Genomic DNA, 21,510 nt, shown 5'->3' with positions numbered 1-21,510 from the left:
GGTCTATGCAGTGTGTTATTAGTAATCAGAAGAACCAACAAAAAAGACTCTGATCTGATTGCAATTTATTAAAGAGCAGATCAGGGTCTATGTTGTTTTGCATATGGACTCAATTTATAGGCGATTAAATCGATTATCTATAACTTCCTAAATGCATGTAATCTGAAATAAATGCCTGAAGTATTGTCTTCTCTTTATCTCTTACTTATGAACTGTTAAAAATAATCATAAAATATTTTGAGAGAAGTGTACTGAAAATGCCAAGTCAAGAAATACAATGTGTCAGTCAGTATGCAACAAACCAAAGCTACTTTCAATTTTCCAAGATTTGGTCTATTTCATGTGACTTTTATTTTTTTTGCACCCATACTGTCTGAGGTTCAATAACTTGCATGTGCAAAGGTCACAAACTTAAGGTACATCATTTGCTCTTGGTTCTCCAGATTCTCCCATTTCAAAGACCACACTATTCGAAAGTCTAGGACATTAAGAGACCATAATATGTGTTGCAAGAAATTGTTTTGAGTAGTTGCGGTGGCAGAGTGATTATGACTTGTGACCATAAGACCACTTGTTAGATCCCCACTATCAGTTTAGCTTAGACTGCCTAGTGTGGCATGACCCTGGGCAAGGCACTTTATTTAACTTGCTATTTCAAACAGTATAACCTTCAGAATGTTGAAGTAACATAACAATGACAAACAAAAAACAATATGAACTTGTTTTATTATTCAGCATGCACAAATAAGATTTAATAAAGAGAAATAAGGTAAATGCACTTGAATGTTGTTACTTTCACACAGAGTAATCAAGTATTCTCTACACCATGCAAAATTTGGTCCTCAATTTTGGCAAGTTCAATACTTCTTCTATTCCTGTACAGTTCAATGTATTCTGGATCTCTAAAGTTGTATTCATATATTCCTGGATTTTCCTGACATATTTTATTGTATATATGACAAAGTCTTCCCACCTCTTCCACAGATAAACGACGTGCGAGAATGTCGGGATTGACGTCTGCCTCTTCAAACGTTCGAGCTGTGAGTTCAGGTCTGTTTGGCGGAAACAATGTCCTAGGGAAAAGAAAAGATGGAAAACCCCTTTTTATTGCTGTCCTTGGGAAAGGAAAAGATGGAAAACCCCTTTTTATTGCTTCAAAAATAATTAAAGATTATAAACACCGGTACTCACTTATAAGTCAAGTTAAATTGGAAACTGAACAGACCCATATCTACCACTGGGTCTATGCAGTTTGTTTGACGTAATCACTAGAACAAACAACATAGACCCTGACATGCTGGTGCATTATGCAACATCCGATCAGGGTCTGTGATGTTTGCTTTTGGACAGGACTTGTACAAAATTATATACAGTTCTGTAAAGTATATACAGTACTGTTAATAATTACTTCTTTTCTCTTATAAATTAGATTAGATTAGAATATTTAGGTGAAGAAAAACAAAATTCTACATTGTTTTTAAACAGGATGGGCATTGGAATATTACCATATATACTTGCATAAAAGTTGTGTCTAACTGCAATTTACACAGACATTTATCTGCTGTAGCATTATGTGATGGAAAATCAGGGTCTATACTGTCTGAAGTTGGACCTGACTGTTAACAGAATATATATGGTATCAATTATAATGCCAGTTATAGTAAGGCTAGATCAAAGCTTAGGAAATTAGTTTGTTTTACACTGTGGGCCAAATTTTCACAAGAATGTAAAATCAGCACAAAAACATGGTAAAAACACTGCACTGTAGTATTAAACATTCAAAGGATGCACTGCATCAGTTTTAAAAGTAATGTTACCTCTGTAGTTTGCCTGCTACTTGCATGAAATAAGCTGAAACAACAAATTTATGCATGGTTCTAAGATCAATTTGATCAGCTCTGAAACTTATTTTACTCCCATTTTATTAACAGGTGGAAATTATGTGAACTGTCTAGACATATGTGTTTGTGTCATGCTGCACAACTCCTCAAATACTATTCAAGCTTTAGACTTTAAATCATGGAATGTGATTGCAGATGAGCATAAAAGTTTCTAAATTTTTTAAAATCCCTCTTGTAAAGGCAGAACCTGGGTTGGGGACAGTTTTCCTCAGGACGTGGCGCTATACATGGGGGACAAATGCAACAATACTGCATAATTCTATATTTATGTTGTACTAAATGTCTTTAGCATTGTCCTAAGCAATGTTTAGAAGTTTGCTTGGCAGGCTGGTCTTTAACCATACACCAAAAAATTACAGTTTATATTGTGCCAAGACAGCATAAGTTATTTGCCTTGCCCAAGGACACACCACCATAACTGTCTGAACATAGTCTGGGCATGGGTTTAAACCAACCTTTTGGTTTAGAGTCCAGAATGCTAAACAATTGAGATAACAACTGAACCACCATGACTCCATGTTTTAAAGATAATCTCAATTGAGATAACAACTGAACCACCATGGCTCCATTTTTTAAAGATAAGCTCAAAGTCTCATATCTATCTTCTATGTCAGAAAGTAAAAAAAAAATAATATAAAAAAACGTTTATACCAACCAAATCATTTTACCAAGTTTTTGTAACAAGTGTTTTTGGATTGGTTAAATCTGTATCAAATGACACATAAATTCAAGATGTTATTAGTTCATGATACCAGAAAGAGGCTACTTTAACTTTGGTTTTTCCTGCTTTCAATAGTAAGGCTAAAAGCAACATAATGATACATATATAATGCCCCAATTATACAGGATCACAAAATTTAATCCAAATTAGGGTACAATATGTCATTTTCAGAAAATATATAAAACAAGAAAAGAGTAGCAGTTGTTCCTAATTCATATGAAACTTCATGTCTACTTGCTACCAAGTTCTTCAAACTTTACACATTAGTGTAAACATACAAACCTGCAGTTTCTAGGTTCTGCTGAGGACATAATAATTTGTGTATTCATGTGCCCTTCTTCTGTGTTTTGAAAGAATGTAAAAACAATGGTTATAATTATTTCTCTCCTCAGTTTTATAAAATGTTACAAATATCTTTAATGACCCAAATTTCTACTCTATACAGAATGTATGAAGTCCTGAAACTTGGAAAATGATTACATATTATAAACATCATGGTCTTTGCTATATTACAGCACTGCACAATGGATTATCATGTTACTGTCTCTCCTAGTACTTCTAGGAAGGAGCAAAAGTTGCCTTTATAACAAGGTGTATATATATATATATATATATATATATATATATATATATATATATATACCTAAAAGTTATTTCTAATGCAAAAAAAAACGATAGGAATCTCAAGAAAATGATGTGTTCTTCCTGCAAAATCATATTTACTTCCCACTGTTTGCACACAAGCTTGGTCAGATATTGGTGCTTAGTCAAAAGTGCTCTGTGAGGAAACCACAGAACTTGAAGGAAATTATTGGGCATCAGAGTGGTCAAATAAAATGTCCCAAGCCTGGAAGCAGCAAGAATGCTGGGTCTGGAAGACAGTATTTTGAAAATAGCTACTACATAACATCATGACTTCTTTACATATCATGTTTGTAGAAAAACAGTATTTCACAACAGAGGAGTTTTCACTGTTTCGAAATACAGTATTTCACAACAGAGGAGTTTTCACTGTTTCGAAATACAGTTTTTCACAACAGAAAGGAGTTTTCACTGTATAGAAATATTATATTTTTCACAACAGAGATAAGCTTTCACTGTACAGAAATATAGCATTTCACAAAAGAGAAGTGCTATCACTTTGTAGAAATATAGTATTTCACAATATAAAGAAATGTTATCACTGTAGAAATATAGTATTTCACAATATAAAGTAATGTTATCACTGTAGAAATATAGTATTTCACAACAGAGAGGAGTTTTCACTATTTAGAAATATAGTATTTCACAAAATAGAAGGACTACATGTATCACTATGAATAAATATAGTATTTCACAACAGAAAAGTACAATCATTGTGTCACCATTAATACTGGCTGCCATGCATAGCCTATCGTGTGCTGAAATATGGCATTAAACCCCACAACAACAACAATCATTGTGTAGAAATAGCGTATTTCACAATATAAAGAAATGTTATCAATATAGAAATATAGCACTTCACAACAGAGAAGTGCACTCACTGTGTAGAAATAGAGTATGTCACAATAGAGAAATGCTATCACTGTAGAAATACAGTATTTCACAACAGAGAAGTGCACTCAATGTGTAGAAATTGAACAGAAACACTATCACTGTAGAAATACAGTATTTCAATATGGAGTTATCATTGTCTCATAAAAAGAATGTGTGTGTGTGTGTGTGTGTGTGTGTCTGTGTCTGTGTGTGTGTGTGTGAGAGATTAGGCTTTTTAATGTAGCTTGAACAATTTTGCAGTCATATCGCTACAATGTCAGCAGTGTAGCAGTTTACAGTGATGTCTGTGGCATGATGCCCCAGTGCTAGACATGTAGCATGATGTCCCACCCAGTCACATTATTGTGACACCAAGCTGACCAGTCCTAACACTAACCTCTTAATGCTGAGCGCCTAGCAAGGCAGCTGTTAGTACCATTTTTGCAAGTCTTTGGTATGACTCAGCCGGGGATCGAAACCCACAACCTCCCACTTCCGAGTCGGATGCTCTTAAATGAACATTAGGAAGTCTTAAAATGAATACTTTCATACTGAAGTGCTTACTTTGATTCCTAAATTTACCATATATACTCACTTACAAGTTAAGTCCCACTGCAAATTGCACAGACATAGAGCTGGCATCCCATAATATGTGGCAGATCTGGGTCTGTGTAGTTTGAGAGGAGTAATCAGGAAAATGAGCAACACAGACCCTGATTTTTTGACACATTATACAACAGTAGATCAGGGTATGTTGTTTGCAGGTGGACTTGACTAATAAATGAATGTCCACGGGAAGCTGGGCACTGGTGGCCCAAGTGGAAGCTTACAGGGTTACCAACTGATTTTCACAATTTAACTGTACCTGGACAATTGAGAGGTGACATTTGCTGTAATGTGAGTGCAGGGAAAAAGGAATGGAATTTTCAGCTGGTAAAGCAAGTATGTTATGAATCTACTAGCAGGGCCCTAACTGACTGACTGTTACAGATACTCTTCAAAGAAATATAAAATTACTTACGGCACACAATTTTTGACAAGCTTTCTTTTTGTGTGAAATATATGAGAGACCACTTTTTCTATCAGTGGGAATGGGAGTTCAATCAATGGCCTTTCTAGAGGTGTGAACTTCACTACACCTACATCTACGTCAGGGGGAGGTACAAATGCTTTACCTGAAAAGGGAAATAACTGCCTACAGCCATTGCTTACAGTAAATTTTAGTTTCCAATTGCAGTTTGCTACATAACTGAACATAATTATGGTTTATGGGAAAATTTCTATACGATTTTATATTTGTCTTTAGGTAGTATAACCATACAGAATTTTCCAGTATGATATGGTTGTGAAAATTTAACGTTAAACATTACTCATGAACTTGGTTTAACTAACTTACCATGAACATATCTCAAATGCCATGACATTAACAACTACAATACTCTTCCAAAAAGATGTTTAAATGCCCAACATAAGAAGGGAGATAACTGCTTCATATACATTTGTCTTTGTGATTCTCTTAATTTGTTTAAAATTTACACCCAAAGTTTATTTCCATAAATTGATCCATACCCTCCCCCCAAAAAATGTTTGTACAATATAAACCTGAATAAACCTAATTCATTTCAACTGATCTTTCTAAAGCTATTGACTTTGGGATACAAGCAGTATACCATGACATTTTTCTGGTTGTTCAATCTCAAGATGGTTTGTGCGTTCACTAGAATTTATCATTTCTAGACAGGATATTAGTAAGGTACCATATTTTTTTAAAATTATTTCTATTCTGAAATATGTTGAAGTTCATTATTTTAACAAAATGTTTTGAAACTCCTAGAAAATTAAATTTCTTTTATTGATACAGGCATTACTTGTTATTCAGCATTTCTATGACGATGGTCAATGAACATTTCTGCCATTTTGGCATGTGAAATTTTCAATTTAAAGGTCATTTGTCAGCAATTCTGCACTGACTGGCTACTAATTTGCACTGATTGGCTACTAATTTGCACTGATGGGCTACTAATTTGCACTGATTGCCTACTAATTATTTCAGAGTTTCCATTCACAATGTTATTGCTGATTCAAGTAACTACCATGTGTATCTCGTTTGCATCATAACGTGTAAAAGTTTTATCTTGGAACCAAGAATTGTCATATTTCACATGTGGCTCACCAACATAAAACCTATAATATTTTGTAATTAAAATTTTATTACTAATTATTTGTTCATCATTTTACTAATTTAATTCTTTTTCTTTTATTCCCTTTTTTTCCCATTTTGTCTGGTTATGAGTTAATCAAGATTTATATCATTTATACAGGTACATTTAAGTGACTCAGTAATGCTAGACTTTGGGCCCATGCTGATAAAACTCTTTGCCATATATACATGCTTATAAGTTTGATCCAACTGCAAATTTTAGTGATCAGGTATATACAGTTGCATAATGCACCAGCAGATTTAGGTGTATGGAGCTTGTTAGGAGTAATCAGTAATCCTGATCAGCAATTAAATTATGTGATGGCAGATCCGGGTCTGGGGTTTTTTTTGCAGTTGGATCCGACTTATAACTAAGTAGAGATAGTATTTAGGAAGAACATCAAACCTGACTTTTATTTCCACAGGTTCTTGTATGCATGAGTGGTGTTCTGAATGAATTCCAATCTTGAAAGAGCTAATGTACCAATAGCCTGGAATAGTGTTTATGTGCTAAAAATCTTTATGTAGTACAATAATATAATCCAAAATGTCTCTAAATGAATTCACAATAAATCCATAACAGTGATTTAGTCCAAAAGTATAAATGGGCACTTTGTAATGAACAACTGGAATTTTTAAAAATCCTCTAAAATTATAACTTAATACAACTAAAAGAATGATCATAGGACAGATTTTGAGATAGGATTAAATAATTCTGACGTAATCAACCTTAATATTAAATCCTAATACACATTAAGAGGACCAGAATGAAGGTCAAAAGTTCATTTCCAGAACATTCTAAGTTATAAATAAAGTCAGGTCTATTACTAAACGTTTAATAAAGAACATGGCAAACATCTGGTAGATCAGGAATTTACAAGAGGAAAACCAATGTTCTGAACTCAAATCAAAGTAACATGTTTACCTACAAGTAATAATTATCTTAAAATATAATTTACAATCATAGATACAAATTAGCTGTGTAATAAAATTTGTTTACAATATGACCCTTACAATCCAAACACAAATTACAAATTAAATATGCATAACAAATAGTATCCAGCATATAATTTCAACACAAAACAGAAACAGATGTTACATTTTAGGAGTTAATTGCTGAAATGGAAAATTCTGAAGATTTGGTGCCTACATTTAACCTATGAGGACCCTGAAAGAAGTACCTCTCAATACGTTATTTTCTTTTTTAACTTACCTGGAATTTCGAACTTCAAACTGACATCACACAGATATTGGCACATAATGGACAACCGACATCGTTCTCTTGATAAAACAGATGCCACCATTCTCTCTGCCACTTCCTTTTGAAAGGTCAAGGTCAACTGAGTTCGTCCATATCTCCATGCCCCAGTCTGTGTGGATATGGCTTCAAGCCATCTAATTATAAGAGGTGTGGACACATTAAATGGCAAATTTCCAATTATATGAATATTTGGAGGGTCATCTTTCCAATCTTTTTTCAGTTCTTGAGGGAAAAGGTTTTCCATGTTGAAACGTAGAATGTCCCCCTGAAAAATCCTCATTCTATTGGCATGTCCACACTCAATTCCTTTGGCAGCTTCAGCAAGGAGCTGAAATATATATATATATATTGGAAAGGAATGCAATTTCAGGTGCCAAAATATGTTGTGTCTGAAGAATATGGGGTTTACACACTGCAGGGTGAGTTCAGACTATCATATGTTGAATTTAAGTAGCCCACTTGTCTGAGACATGTTAGGGTCTGATAAATTTGGTGTACACAGGTTAGGGGCTACAAAACTGCAGAGTCTAAGCAAGCATGTGTTAAATTAAGTTGCATTCATAAATGTCTGAGATAGGTTAAGGTCTGGCAAATCTTATGTCTAAAGGCTGGGGGCTACCAAACTGCAGGATCTGAGTTGCCACATATTGAATTTAAGTAGCTCAGCTGCCTTAGACAGGTCAGGGTCTGACAAATCTTGTGTCTGAAGGCTAGGGTTTAATAAACTCCAGGGTCTGGGCCACCATATGTTGAATTAAAGTATCCCAGTTGTTTAAGACAGGTCAGGACCTGACCAATCTGTCTGAAGGTTAGGGGTTACCAAACTCCAGAGTCTGGGCTACCACATGTTGAATTAAAGTAGCCTCATTGCCTTTGACATAATACTGTGGCTTGTTCCACATGTTTTCAAATCATACCTATATAAAACTATTTCACAAAAGTGAATAATTATTCATGGATTATATTAAGAACTAGAGGAATGGTGAGAAATAGACCCCCAGGGATGGTCCTGGCTTTCAAAAAGCTGTCGCCAAAAAAATCGCCAACCTCAATATTTTGTCGCCAATTTTCAAAAAGTGTCGCCAAAAAAAGTAGTGTACATTTTTCCAAGTGTTAATTTAGTCTATTAATGTAACAGGCAATGAAAATTACAAAAGATGGATTAGTTAATACTTTAATTACAACAAGCATTAACAAAATGTTACAAAGTGTTACATGAAGATCCGTCGCGAGAGATGAGATGCAGAGCTTATTTCTGATGTCAGTTTTTATGAGGTTCATCTTACTGAATCCACGTTCACAGTCCTCAGTGCTGACATGTGACACCAGTAGCCTCTCAGCAGCCCCCCCCCCCCCCTTTTATGGCTAGCTTCACAAAGCTTGTAGCGAATTGCTTCCTAAATCCCAAGAATGATCACTGAATGCTGTATAAATTTTCTCGACAAGAAAAACAGGATCTCCATTCCCACAAATGAAACTTACACGAGTCAACACCTGGCAATATTGGACCGTATATATAAGCATAAATTCACACCCAATTTAGGGATTCTTTCACTCCTGTATTTTGAGAAATAAATAATTATTATTAATTATGCAAAACTGTTTTTTTTTCTTCTATTTCTTGTTGCGGAGTTTAAGTCTCTGCAGCCGTAACACGGGACTGATGGCAAAAGGAAAAGATCAATGAGTATAATGCTGCACTGGCGACAGATGTAACTGTGATTGAGATTTTTTCCATTTGCTTTGTATTTATACACAGTAGTCGGTACTTCAAAGGTTATCAGTTTTCTATGAAGGTTCAGCAAAACTATTGTATTGGTATATGTATAAAAAAAACAGAAGGATTAGCCATACAATTAATTCTATCTGTTCTATTCGCGTCTTCAGAAGTCGGTCAGTTGTAGGTATAGTGCGGTAGCATGATTGACTGTATCGTAGCATACAGTACTCAGCCCAGATGTCAGCATAAGCAGATTATGATGTAACAATGCACTGTAAAGATAGGGTTGTCAATAAGAACAAAGGATCGTTTGTGTAACAGATTGATTCCCATGCATTGTTTAGTCAAGTTTGTGGCTTCCTTTCGTTCTGGCTTTAAATTTATTCAGTCCAAATCCATGATTGTATGTACAAATTAAATAACCAAAAAGTATGTCGCCAAAAAATTCGCCAGATGGGATATTTTTGTCGCCAATAAGGAAAAAAAATCGCAATTTGCGACATTGGCGAAGCCCAGGACGATCCCTGGACCCCCAACTCCCTGGCATCCCTATTCTATTCCACGACGAAGATGAGTCTGTAGTAAAGCACACAGAAGGTCGCCATTATCATTTAAAACTATGTATTACTGTATATATGTTTCAGTCATATATATATATATATATATATATATATATATATATACATATACATACACACATTGGGAGGTCATGTTGTCATCATTCTCACTTACGACCAATCATATAGTAAGAAATGATGGAGTGCCAACAAAAACAATCCCTCAAGAAGAGTAGTGATAAAGATTTTCAAGATGGCCACCATAGGTCAGCACCATTTTTACTGAGGATCAACTAGATATCATACAAAAATTTTCAGTGAAAACCCCGTGTCTATAGAACCATCTGTGTACAAGAAAACTTTATACCAAGATTTTCAATACGGTCACCATAGGAGCTATACTGCAGGTCTAATAATAGGCACCGTTTTCATTTAGAACCAGCAAAATAAAAAATTCTTTTAGTGAAAACTCAATCTTGCCATGATTATATATTCTGAAGAAGTACTAATAATATGATTTATGAAATCATCAAAATTGAGGACCAATTAGCATCATGTTAATTCAAGACTAACCAGACATTATAAGTAGTTTTTCACTGAAAACTCCATGTAAGTATGACCATCCAATAAGAACTGTTTATAAAATGGTCAGTATGGCCACAGAACTGTCAGATCAGTACCATTTTCATATAGGACCAAGCAGGTATCATGAGATGTGTTTCAGTGGAAAATCCAGGTCAATATGACCATTCATTCAGTGGAAAATCCATGTCAATATGACCATTCATTCAGTGGAAAATCCATGTCAATATGACCATTCATTCAGTGGAAAATCCATGTCAATACGACCATTCATTCAGGAGGACAAGCAATAACAAAATCTTCATGATGGCCACCATGACTGACATAATGGTTCTCAGATCAGCACCATTTTATTCTGGATAAACTTTACATCATATGAAGTCCTTTATTTAAAACCCAATTTTGATATGACCCAGATTTTCAAACTAGTCACCCTGGCAGTGATACTGGATGTAACATGGTCAGCATTTTCACTTAAGGCTAACCAGACATCAAACAAATAATTTTGCTGAAAACCATATATGGATATGCCCATCCATTGAGGAGGAGTAGCCATAGCAAAACCTTCAAGATGGCCACCATATTGGCTATACTAGATGTCAGATTGACCAACTAGATGTCATAGGAAGTCTTTAAATAAAAATCACCATGCTGATATGATCATCCATTCTTGGAATAGTAGTAATAGCAAGATTTTCAAGATAGCCATCGAGGCGGTCATATCAGATGGCAGTGCAGCATGATTTGTAGTTAGGATAAATGTTTGTAACGTTTCATGGCAATCCTCCAAGTAAAGTAGTGACATGGGCAGAATATGGACAGCAGGTCATAGCATAAAATCTTTTGGTTTATGACCAGTGACACTAAAAACTGCCAGAGTAGCTGCATTGCAAAATTCTGAAATACAATGCAACCAGCAAAATGAGCAAAAACTCTGACACATATCATGGAAATACAAAGATTTTTTAACATGTGCATCTTTTGAAGATGACCATAATATTTAATAAGTTGCACAGTATTTAATAAAAAAATTGCAACACAAGCTGCATTCACAGGATTCTGTCTTACAGTGCATTCATCTGCAGAACATAAATAGCAATAACTGTAACAAACATTATAAGAACAAAAAGATGAGCATAACGTGAAGAAGCTTTTATGACCATCCATCAAAAAATGTTATACACCACCATCTAGCACCAAGTCAAAAAGGCCAATAACCCCAGCAAAAACTGTCATACACCACCATCTAGGTGGCGCTCTACAGTTTCATATTTTGCATAGGGTTAGGATTTTAAAGAAAAAGAATTTCCCCGGCTTTCCTCACTGTTTATACTGGCTATTTATAAAAGACCTTGTATATCTTAGGTATAATGCAAAGAACCTTTAATTCCCTTTATTTTGGTGTATCATTGATGGGTGCACTATGGGTTATAGAGTATACAGCTTGGCCTTAATTCACATGTGCACCTTTCAAAAAAGTGCTAGCTCTACTTGGTCATTTTCACTTCCTGAACTTCAGAGATAAATTGTATATAAAGGAGCCGATAACTTTTTTTACATTTTATATATCTGGTAATTCATTCATTGCACTTTCAGAAGCTGGTATTGTCTAGTCTGGCAAAATTCATTTTCCCTATTTTAATAGCTGTTATGTATAGTGTACTTTAGGCTAATTCAGGCTGATTTTTTAACACAAGGAAGCAGTCATTTTAGTTAGCAGTGTGCTTAAATCATGTAAAATTTCCAAAAGTACAATATCCAAAAGAAATATCATCCACATTACATTAATGTAGCATAGAGGTATGCCAACATTCTCTCCATTACTTACGTCACTCTCTCAAAAGTACATATTATCTGGTGAGCGCCCCCCTAGCAACAAGCCAAAAAGGGCAATAACTCCAGCAAAAACTGTCATACACCACCAACTAGCATCAAGCCAAATGGGTAATAACTCCAGCAAAAATTGTCATACACCACCATCTAGCACCAAGCCAAAAAGGGCAATAACTCCAGCAAAAACTGCAAGAGCACAGTAGTTTGTTGATATACACATCTTCAGAACATTCCTCAAATTTCCTGAAATCCATGAGACTAGTTGCATTTAACTATAACAAGGCAATAACTATCATACAAGCTGCAGTAACACGGTGATTGATGAAATGTGCATTGTCAGGTGATGACAAAAATATTTCAAGATAAGTCATCAAAATTTGCAAGAATATTTGTGCCAACAAGATTATGTCATACACAGCATTAAGCTACAAGACAAAAATGGAGGTGATTCATCAACATGTACATCTACAATGTTTACCATGTTTTATGCCAATCCATCAAGAACTACAGGACTAATTCTGTCAATGAGATTGTTTCAATATGCAAAAAGGTTAATATCTTACCAAGCTGAAAACAAAAAAAGTAATAATAATAAATTGTGGGCAATAATAATAAATTCTGGGCAATAATAACAAATTGTGGGCAATAATAATAAATTCTGGGCAATAATAACAAATTGTGGGAAATAATAAATTCTGGGCAATCATAATAAATTGTGGGCAATAATAATAAATTGTGGGCAATAATATAAATTGTGAGCAATAATAAATTGTGGGCAATAATAACAAATTGTGGAAGCAAAGTGATTTGTTGGTATCATTCTTTAGGCATAGCTGTCATCCTCGAGTACAAAATACTGACTGCTTATCTAAAACTTACTGATTTTCAGAAACAAATACTGATTTTTAGAAATTTAATGCATATGTAACTACTTAGAACATCTGCAACCATCAGTAAAGTGGGACAGTAACTTAATTATTTAATGTCAAAGATGCATGTTTTGCACTCTTGCACCTTCTGAATGGGCACCCTGTTCTGTTCAGGTGCCCATTTAAAATGTGCAAGCATGCAAAACCCACTCAGATACAAGCTATTTGCCTTTTCCACACATTGCTTTTTTTCCAATCATTATCAATTCCAATTTCATTATGATCTGAATTCTGTGTAATTTTCTTACTTAACTGTTTTTGTTTTAGCACAGAAGTAATCCTTTGTGAATTTTAGCATCTGGAAAATGTGTGTGAAATAAATTGCCAGCAACACAAGTAACTGAAAGAGGAAGGCTCATTTCTAAAAGAAATTTAGTTAACCAAATTTTGTTCAAATTACATCAATGTTCTCACTGGTATTTATAAATGTCATAAGTTCAGGCTGAGTTGTTGATGATGAAGCAGCAAGCTAACGTTTATTAGCTTTTTCATGCTGTCTTCTCATGGATACCTCCATGCCCAATAATGACATCACATTACACAATTTGCAAAACATAATGTTTTCTCCTTGACAAGATGGTTTCACAAATCCAAACATGATGGCATAACTGTCCTTCTGTTTTCTTTTCTTTCCTGGAGAAAATTATGAATCTTCTGCTTTACTTTTTGACATGAGTAGAAGCTGAATATTATGAAGATGAGAAACAGTGATGGCAGTAATTGCTTGTGCAATCCAATATGGTGGTTAAAGAGTGGCATAGTAGCCTCGATTTTGAATGAACCAATCATATTTTAGAACTACTATATACATGCTATACATTGCTATCAGAATGGAGCAGAGTGCCAACTCTAAACAGAAAACTGCAAGGAAATTAGAATGGAGCAAAGTGCCAACTCTAAACAGAAAATTGCAAGGAAATTAGAATGGAGCAAAGTGCCAACTCTAAACAGAAAATTGCAAGGAAATTTTTAATTAATTTTTTATATATAAAAAAAAACGATTTTTAACAACAAAAACATACACCTGTATTCCGGTCCAAAATACATGACAAATATGGGAAAGACGGGACACTTGGCCTCTATGTCAAGGTAATGATCATAATGTGATTGCATGCCAGACAGAAGGACCAACATATACAATAAACTTCAAGAAAAAGGGCAATAACTTTAACAAAACTGTGGTGGTATGTGTATCTTCAAGTGATGATCTCAATATTTACCAAGTGTCTTGGCAATCCATCAAAAACTGCAGGCCTGGACTAGTGGTGCGATTGAGATTGTGTACTAGATGGAAGGGTGGATGCATGTACAGACACAACGATTACTGTATATAAAAAGAAGTCTGCATGCAAACGGTTTAATCTGCTTTTTTGGGATACAAATTTTAACCTGGGTTCCCATGTTCTGTACTTGATAGCCTACTAGGCTACAATCTGATTTGGTAATTTGACGGACCCTTTGTCTCTGGCTCTACTTTGATGTGCATTCATTCTCCCAACATTACTTCTGTTGAATAAAACAAAAACTATCCATATTTTTTATGACTGATTTACTCAAACCTTTAAGTGGTAATAAAACACCAAGCATGCAAGCAATCATGGTTTCAGGAGCCACTTCCTTTCCAAGCATTGTGCTATGTTCCGGTGCCACTTTCCTCCCAAGTGTGTATATTACATCAAAAATATGGCATATCATGGATGGAAGAATCATGTGCATGCATTGATTCATCAGGTTATGAAGGACTAAAATTATGGTCTAAGTCAACTCCCTCTCTTGTATAAAGTGGTTGAATTGATGGGAAATTATGGTCTAAGTCAACTCCCTCTCTTGTATAAAGTGGTTGAATTGATGGGAAATTATGGTCTAAGTCAACTCCCTCTCTTGTATAAAGTGGTTGAATTGATGGGAAACTATGGTCTAAGTCAACTCCCTCTCTTGTATAAAGTGGTTGAATTGATGGGAAATTATGGTCTAAGTCAACTCCCTCTCTTGTATAAAGTGGTTGAATTGATGGGAAATTATGGTCTAAGTCAACTCCCTCTCTTGTATAAAGTGGTTGAATTGATGGGAAATTATGGTCTAAGTCAACTCCCTCTCTTGTATAAAGTGGTTGAATTGATGGGAAATTATGGTCTAAGTCAACTCCCTCTCTTGTATAAAGTGGTTGAATTGATGGGAAATTATGGTCTAAGTCAACTCCCTTTCTTGTATAAAGTGGTTGAATTGTTGGGAAATTATGGTCTAAGTCAACTCCCTTTCTTGTATAAAGTGGTTGAATTGATGGGAAATTATGGTCTAAGTCAACTCCCTCTCTTGTATAAAGTGGTTGAATTGATGGGAAATTATGGTCTAAGTCAACTCCCTCTCTTGTATAAAGTGGTTGAATTGATGGGAAATTATGGTCTAAGTCAACTCCCTCTCTTGTATAAAGTGGTTGAATTGATGGGAAATTATGGTCTAAGTCAACTCCCTCTCTTGTATAAAGTGGTTGAATTGATGGGAAATTATGGTCTAAGTCAACTCCCTTTCTTGTATAAAGTGGTTGAATTGTTGGGAAATTATGGTCTAAGTCAACTCCCTCTCTTGTATAAAGTGGTTGAATTGATGGGAAATTATGGTCTAAGTCAACTCCCTCTCTTGTATAAAATGGTTGAATTGATGGGAAAGTATGGTCTAAGTCAACTCCCTCTCTTGTATAAAGTGGTTGAATTGATGGGAAATTATGGTCTAAGTCAACTCCCTCTCTTGTATAAAGTGGTTGAATTGATGGGAAAGTATGGTCTAAGTTAACTCCCTCTCTTGTATAAAGTGGTTGAATTGATGGGAAATTATGGTCTAAGTCAACTCCCTCTCTTGTATAAAGTGGTTGAATTGATGGGAAAGTATGGTCTAAGTCAACTCCCTCTCTTGTATAAAGTGGTTGAACTGATGAGAAATTATTTAAAATTGAGTCAGAGGTCAAAGTTTATAATAATAAAATAAGCTGACCGTACTTTTATGGTGGGCTGAAGTGAAATTCTATGAATGAAGGAAATGTATCCCCAATAAATAATCCCTTAGCATGACCCCTAATTCATTTATATTACTTTTGAAATCATGATAGGATCCTCAGTATATGAAACTATCAGACAACACTGTTTAAATTTTTTAACTTTAAATTTGACAAATGATTACCTGAAGTCCTGGCATGAAGCGTGGATCTTTTTCAATGACAGTCAGTTCCTCTACACCTTGTTCCAAAATAGCTCTAGTGATACCTCCAGGCCCAGGTCCGACCTCACACACATAACATCCAGCAAGTTTCCCTGCTTTATTCACAATCTTACGATTGAGATTCATGTCTAACAGGAAGTTCTGAGCCAACTGTTTCCTCGCCTGCAATTTGTACAGGTGCACAACATCTCGGGGAGATGGTAAAGGGGGAAACCTCATTTTGTACACATATTATCTCAAACCTAAAGATAAAGACAAAGAATTTAATTCAGTATAGTAAATTAAGAAAAATGTTTACTCCTAAATGCTGAATTTTTTCAGTTACATCTAGGCAACACAAGTACATGCAAACCCTTATCAAAGATGTGATTTTTAATGGATATATACTCCACATAAAGAGTATCACAATCTGCATGACCTCTGCTGCAAAATTTGTCAAAACACAGCATTTTGAACATTTCTGGAAATTGCTGTCAGAATGCTTCATGTCTGAATGACCTGTATGTAAACATATATTCCAAGAACCATGTCATCATTTGTCAGCTCTGAATGACGTGTATGTAAACATATACTCCAAGAACCGTGTCATCATGAGTCATATCTGAATGACGTGTATGTAAACATATACTCCAAGAACCGTGTCATCATGAGTCAGCTCTGAATGACATGTATGTAAACATATACTCCAAGAACCGTGTCATCATGAGTCAGCTCTGAATGACGTGTATGTAAACATATACTCCAAGAACCATGTCATCATGAGTCAGCTCTGAATGACGTGTATGTAAACATATACTCCAAGAACCGTGTCATCGTGAGTCAGCTCTGAATGACGTGTATGTAAACATATACTCCAAGAACCGTGTCATCGTGAGTCAGCTCTGAATGACCTGTATGTAAACATATACTCCAAGAACTGTGTCAACATGAGTCAGCTCTGAATGGCGTGTATGTAGCATGAAGATCTATGTTCACAAAATAAGAACAGTCTGATGACAATGTTCCTATCAGTCTGATGACAATGTTCCTATCAAAGATGATAATGAGGCAATCAGTTGGCATGCACAGTCAACCTTCTTGAGTTTTTATTGAGACTTAGTCCACAACAACACTCTGGATCTGGTAGGCCTAGTCTCAGCTACCAGACCCAAATGACATAGGCAAAACCTTTGGATGAACACCCTTTCGCTGAATTCCCCTGAAACTTTAATATGGTAAGATCTCATTATTTCTTCTTTCTAGTCGTAATCCACATTGCATCCGGTTGTGCTGTTTGCAATCAGGACAGTAAGTTTACCTTCATATGCGGAATTCAATGTCCTCCTCTTATAGTTTACCTGGGGTGTAAGCTGGGTGCTCAACGTTCCCTCTGACTATTACCTATGCTCCTAGCGTTCATGTGATCAGGAAACATATTCAAATGAGAAAGCAAATTATATTTTTCCTAGAATACTTATCCTATCATATTACTTTAATACCCTTCCAGCCTCCCTGCAATGGGAGCATCCTTTTACATGATGTTCTGCATAGCTTTAAACAAGCATCACCTGTAGGCAACAGGGGAGACAATTGGCAAGAGTTATTGCCCTTTGTATATGTGTGAGGGTGGCCAAGGTGACTGCACCCACCCCCATTACCAAACTAATTCAGAAAAAGTTCACAGACATATGTGTGTCGAGATATCCCAAAGAGATACCACTAGTGGTGTTTCAAGGCTTTGAAAAACACACAGGCATCAAAATACACAGGTACGACACGTACAAATCAATGCCAAGATTATGTACAAGAAAATAGTCGCAAAAATTGGCATTCATAATGCCCCAAAAATACCAGAATTCTGCAAAATATATGGACTACCCATACAAACCTGGTTCTAGAATTGCCACATGATGCATCCATGTGGTGGTTGTAGAAAAATAGAACATGACAGATGGAACTGCACCAACAAAAATAAGAAACAGGAAGACCTAGAACTTGAATTAGAATTAGAAATAGAATTAAAAGAAAAAACACAAAATAAACAAAACACAACATTCATACAAGCAGCAGCTGGCCCAAACAACATTACAAAAATAGTAGTGCAACAACCTGAGCCAGAACATGATACAACACAAGAAGAACAAGAACCAGAAGAGCAACACAACACCACACCACAAGAAGAACAAACACCACAACCAGTGATATAGAAACAGACAACAATATGGAAGCATCACCCCAAAAAAGCAAGAAAAAGAAAAACAAAAGGAAAGCAAATTCCTCAAAATAGAATGAAAATAAAACACTGAACCAACACAAACAAAACTGATGCCGGACTGTAGCAAAATATTGCATAGCTGTATTATTTTACTAACGATTTGGTATGGGGACACTCCCTCTATGACATTCTGTCCAAGCTTAGGGAAAACAACATCTGGCAATGGATCTACCTGCAAACTGCACAGTCCAACCCTCTGGTATACGGCAGAGACGAGGCAACAACAACATTCTCCCAAGATGGGCAACAACACTATGACCAACCACAAGGAGATGCATTATGAACGAAATCCAAACAAAGACTAATAAAAAAAATCACATAATGACAATCAAATAACCCAATGTTTTCATTTACGTCCACACATCTAAACTTTTCAATCCCTATGAAGTGCCAAGGCTTTCCACATAACCCAAATATACACCTTACAACACAATATAAATATAAATATAACTTAACAATACCTCCCGACAGCTATGCCACAAAAATAGTGAGCACTCTAAAGTGAAGGAAGAAGACAAAAAGGTATTATTTAAAATAACTTTATAATAACAATAACATACACTGTAGGATGTTTTCCATCACATCCGCATAATGGAGAATTTCAATCCAGTTTTTTTTAATCATAAAGGTGTATACAACAATAACCAGGTACTAAGGTACTTCCAACTCTAAAACTTACAGAAGTGATGTGATGTGATTTTGGGATTTTTAATGTAGCTTTAAAGAAATTCAATCATATCACTACAATGTCTGCAAATGTGGCAGTTTATAGTGATGTCTAGCACTGGGGCATCATGCCGCAGACATGAAGCACGATGTCCAACCCAGTCACATTATCCTGACACCAGGCCGACCAGTCCTAACACTAACCTCTTAATGCTGAGTACCAAGCGAGGCAGCTGTAAAACTTACAGAATAAAAACTATTTAAGATTTCAATCCGTTTTTGACCATCAAGCTAATGCAAATAATTAGACAATATTACGCTAACTGTATCACAAATAACCCCAACACAAACATGCACTCATAATACAAGAAATACAATGCATATAGATACCTTATTTATTTTCAACACTTCTTTTTGGTTCAACAATTTAAACAAAATAACAAACAGGTTCAGATAAGTAAAGAAACTATTTATGATTTGATATAGATAGAGCTGTCCATACACAAAAAAAGGGGACATTAAACAGTGTGTACACATATAGCACCACACAATGGACTAACTGACTCTGACAGAGTCACTACGTGATTTCTCAAACAATATGGGGCAAGGGAAGGAACAATACCCTGGGACTATGTAGTCCCTCGGGAATTGTACTCCCCTAAGTTCCAAGTGAGGAAGGATAGATACCAAGCCCACTGCCAGCCCAGGCAAAGGGAAGGGAGTGTATCCACCGAAACTTTAAAGGGATAATTAAAACTCAAAGATCTGATGAACAAAACAAAGCGCAACCCTGACAAAAATGTATCATATCTATTATTATTTTTGGAGACAATAACACTTATAATACTTCGGTGGGTGTACAGGGAAACCCATAGCACATAACACTTTTAGAAAAAACAGGGTGTCACTTTCAAGTCTTAACCAACCATATATGCTGGGATGAGGCTATGAGGTGCCAACAAAGCTACATGTCTGTGGCATGATGTCCCAGTGCCAGACATGACTATAAACTACCACACACACACATTGTCTTATGCAAAAGAGTCCTCAAAACCATTGGGAAAACATAATGACCATAAAAATACATGGGGTAAGTGCAGAAATCACATCTCATACATCTGATTTGCCAAGCCAGCAATCAGTCATTTGAGTTCATTTATTGGGCATGTCCTGCAAATACATGGTTAATTCGGACTGAGTTAATTTATTGGGCATGTCCAGCAAATACATGGCTAATTCGGACTGAGTTCATTTATTGGGCATGTCCAGCAAATATACGGCTTATTCGGACTGAGTTCATTTTTGGGGCATGTCCAGCAAGTACACAGCTCTTTCGGAATTTTATCATACACATATCCACATCATAAATAACAACTTTGTCTTTCTGGTGTACATAATAATTGTCGACAGGGTATCTATTTTCGATGAATCTTATCAGTTTGAAAGAAAATTTAAGAAATCAAATGATTCTTGAATTAAATATTATAATATTAAAATAATACAATAATGAAACAATTAACCCTGATTGATGTATTCCGAATAGTTGAGTGTCATACAAGTCTAATGAATTGTCTGTAACTGAAATCTCAGAGAAATGTGATGCAAATACCGAAAAAAGGTGTCAAAGCCATTATACGGGCATGCGGTTCCACACTGTAATCTACTTTCAAAGAACGTTACTCATGACTAAATACAAATGAGAAACTTACAAACCTATCATTAAAACATCTGAAACGTCATCATATGGGAGACCGACAGTAAATAAATACTGTCAAAACCAACTTGCAGATCCTGTAGCCAAGGGAAATCACTCTGCCTTGTCATTGGTACTTTACTTTGTTTGGTCATCACGTTTGTTCGCTTGAACATAATGCTATTTATGAACACTAAGACGAAGTTTTAAGTATGTCGACGGGTAGTTACAGCCCAAAACCAGTTCAGCCCGGGTGTCTGACCATGATGTCAACCGGGTTAGGCCCATTAGGCCCAATATACTATAATATTGAGAGTATATACAAGTTCACGTGGAGATTCAGCAATGTAGTGTGGCAGTTAATGGTAATGTCTAGCACTGGGACATCATGCCGCAGACATTTTTATAAGTCTTTATTATGTCTTAACCGGGGTTCGAACCCGTAACCTCCCGCATCCGAGGCGG

At 35.7% G+C, this 21,510-nt stretch overlaps 1 protein-coding gene across 4 annotated transcripts; it reads right to left on the bottom strand.

The window, feature by feature from the left end:
• Positions 1-707: 707 nt before the first annotated feature.
• LOC149808209 (dimethyladenosine transferase 1, mitochondrial-like) lies at positions 708-21,272 on the bottom strand. 4 transcript variants are annotated; one of them, XM_089974890.1, is made up of 5 exons: positions 21,135-21,272; positions 16,394-16,674; positions 7,551-7,926; positions 5,159-5,312; positions 708-1,073 (listed from the first exon to the last, which is right to left on the bottom strand). In XM_089974890.1, the coding sequence occupies exons 2-5, from the start codon at positions 16,649-16,651 to the stop codon at positions 809-811; spliced, it is 1,053 nt and encodes a 350-aa protein (XP_089831016.1). In that variant the 5' UTR covers positions 16,652-16,674; positions 21,135-21,272; the 3' UTR covers positions 708-808. The 4 variants fall into 4 exon arrangements, with proteins under 4 accessions (XP_089831016.1, XP_089830996.1, XP_089831006.1 ...); XM_089974870.1 differs by having other exon boundaries at positions 21,066-21,200; XM_089974880.1 differs by having other exon boundaries at positions 21,062-21,179.
• Between the last annotated feature and the right edge of the window lie 238 nt (positions 21,273-21,510).

Source organism: Sinohyriopsis cumingii, chromosome 1 (assembly GCF_028554795.1).
Source record: "Sinohyriopsis cumingii isolate HCF-2022 chromosome 1, ASM2855479v2, whole genome shotgun sequence".
NCBI lineage: Eukaryota > Metazoa > Mollusca > Bivalvia > Unionida > Unionidae > Sinohyriopsis > Sinohyriopsis cumingii.
The sequence above is the reverse complement of the archived record's forward strand: the minus strand, read 5'-3'. Positions and strand labels throughout refer to the sequence as shown.